Source organism: Belonocnema kinseyi, chromosome 3, assembly GCF_010883055.1.
Source record: "Belonocnema kinseyi isolate 2016_QV_RU_SX_M_011 chromosome 3, B_treatae_v1, whole genome shotgun sequence".
Taxonomy (NCBI): Eukaryota; Metazoa; Arthropoda; class Insecta; order Hymenoptera; family Cynipidae; genus Belonocnema; species Belonocnema kinseyi.
Genome location: NC_046659.1, coordinates 61,431,424 through 61,434,230, shown reverse-complemented (window position 1 = coordinate 61,434,230; position 2,807 = coordinate 61,431,424). Strand labels below are relative to the sequence as shown.

General features: G+C 32.8%; 1 protein-coding gene across 1 annotated transcript in view; it reads right to left on the bottom strand.

The window, feature by feature from the left end:
- Positions 1 to 635: 635 nt before the first annotated feature.
- Positions 636 to 2,807, bottom strand: part of LOC117169508 (SHC-transforming protein 1) — a 17,657-nt gene continuing 15,485 nt past the window's right edge. The window contains exons 9-10 of the mRNA XM_033355921.1: positions 2,378 to 2,488; positions 636 to 1,581 (exon numbers count right to left, since the gene is read on the bottom strand). Coding sequence (XP_033211812.1) covers positions 1,447 to 1,581; positions 2,378 to 2,488 — 246 coding nt within the window. The 3' untranslated portion in view covers positions 636 to 1,446. The remainder of the gene's footprint in view (positions 1,582 to 2,377; positions 2,489 to 2,807) is intronic.

Genomic DNA, 2,807 nt, shown 5'->3' with positions numbered 1-2,807 from the left:
GGCGAATATTACGGAAGTGCTTGACCTAAAAATTAGTTGATGCTTATGCGTTCACCTGGAGGATACGACGGAATATTTAAAATTAATGATTTTTATTAGAATATGGCTATCTGAATCAAGAAGCCACAAAGAAAGAAAGTTTATCGTGCATTTTGACAAAAATATTGTGCAGGGTTGACCAACGTCGTCCTTGCCACACAATATAAAGTGAAACTCTGAGACTGGGCTGATTTTGGGGCTGCCCTTGGTGGGGACTTACCCAGATAGAGGGCCGTTTCGTAGAAAACGTTTTTGTTTGTTTACGGCTGAGTGACCGTCGTTCACCCCGCGCAACTCCTTTTACTCCTACTTGCGGCGCGGCGTGAATTCTCGAAAGGACTATATCAGGGGGCCCTATCTCTAGGGTTCACTGTACTATTTCATCCTTGTGAAACGAACGGGATTTAATGTATAAAAGTATGTAGAGATATTAAGTTATTATAAGAAAAGGCAGAGATAATTGTAGCTTACAATTTGCATTGTAATCAAAATGACAGATTCGAAATTGTAAATAGATCAAATATTTTCCTACTAACATAAGGAAATATATGTTAATGATTTATATAAAAGGTTCAGCGTAAATAATTAAATAAAATGACCATCAAATTGAAAGATTTTATTGAATTGGATATTGTTATTCATACATTTTTATAGGTAGTCCCAATGTGAGGTTTCAATACTGAGAGAGATAATTTTGGTTTTCTGAGATTATAAAAAAGGCAGGACACTGCATGTTTCTTCCATCATGTACTTCTTGACAAATACAATTCAATAAAGCAATTATTTTTGAGTTAAATATATGAATCTTACTACGAAAATATATGTCAAAACATCTATAAAACTTAATCACGCATATTTGTAATCGCATAAGTCGAATTGACAATTGATAGGCATATTTTTTACATAAATTTAACACAGGAATGTAATTTTTTTGATTGCGATAAAATTTAGGATTCAAAGCGAGCGTGAGTTGTTCAAAAATATCTTTCACCCACTGTCTAAAATACAATGTACAAATTTTCAAAATATATTTAATTTTTCGCATGTAAGATATATAAGATTTGAGTATATGAACAACTAAAAAATCATATCTAACAATTCGATCAATTTATAATACATAAAAACACATATAAAAATACATTAAAAAATAAAAATAGATAATAAAATGTTCGAGATTCTGTTTTGCAAAATCTACCAATATTTCTGAAATTGTTTCCTAGTTAATTTAAGTTAGATACATGTTACGTATGAAATGCTATTTCTACAGAAGATGTTCCTGTGTTTATGAAAATTGAATAAATCTAGAAATGGAATAAAAACAGTTATTTCTTCTTCTTTGAAACAGACATATAATATGGTTCTTGTAAAAATTCTGGAAAAACTCTATTATTTTTATCCGGATGAAGTCTAAAATGCCGTGCGTCTAGGGACGGGATACCGAAGTACCAAAGCACTGTCTGCGGATATAATTGGTAAAGTATTGTCACAGTGGTGATTTACCAAATGACTTACGCTATCGAACACGCGATCCTTTGTGCGTACCTGTAAACAACATTTAAATATCATGTGGATTTTACATTATTTTTATTAGAAATGTAAGAAAACAGAGGAGATTACGATACCCGTGGCGACAAAGTTTTATTGTGAATTCTTATAGGATTTTTTGCTAGACACACGAATCTGAAAGTTTTAAATCGATATATCGAATAGTTTTCGATACATCGATTTTTTATGTTAAAATTATTGACTTTTTTGTTTATAAAACATAATTTCTGAATATGAATTTCAATTTGATTTTTTGCGAGAAATATGTATCTGCAAATTTTTAAATCGATATCTCTAAAAGCATTCGAAATATTGAAGGCACCCCTGTGAGAGGTCACAGAAATAATGTAAGATCACACCCCAGCCCCTTTTCCAATGTTTCGTGGGGGGCGGGAAGGCACCCCTGTGACTGTTCATAGAAATAATGTAAGGTCACACCTCTGTCCCTTTTCCAACGCCCCGTGGGGAGCGGCAAGGCACCCCTGTGACTGTTCATAGAAATAATATAAGATCATACCCCTGCCCCTTTTCCCTTATAGGAATCCACATTAAAACTACTTTTCTTGTACAAAAATCGTCTTTCGGAATGAACTTAAGAAATTATGTATACATTAAAAAAAAAAGTTTAAAAAATCGATAAATCGAAAACTATTCGAGATATCGACTTAAAACGTTCATATTCATGTTTGTCGCTAAAAATCCTATAGGTATCCACATTAAACCTTTGTCGCCACGGATGTCGTAATCTTGCCAGAAAACACTACATAGCAATTTTAATTGGAAGACTGCTTACAACTCCTTCAGGATCTATCAACAATAAATGTTTCGGTGTGCCATTATTCATGCCAGTTAATACGTATTGACCCGGCGATCCTTGCGATTCTCGAACCAAGAAATCACCGTCCTGGAAATAAAATCATCATTTAATGAAAATTCTAGAGACCTTTTCCAGTTGTTATATATAAAATATTTACAAATTGGAGATTCAAATTTAAATCTCAAGTTTGTAAATATTTTATATATAGTTACAAAAATCTAAACTTGACAGCTCTAAAATAAAGATTGCATATGTTCAAAAGTGAAAATTTTAAAAATTAGATAACTTTAAGGTTAAAAAGCTGACATACTACCAGGTGTATACATATGAAACCGGTATTGCCATCTAGCGGCCAGTAGGCACACTTGTAGGCACTGTCGGAACTTACCATTTGTGCTAATTGGCG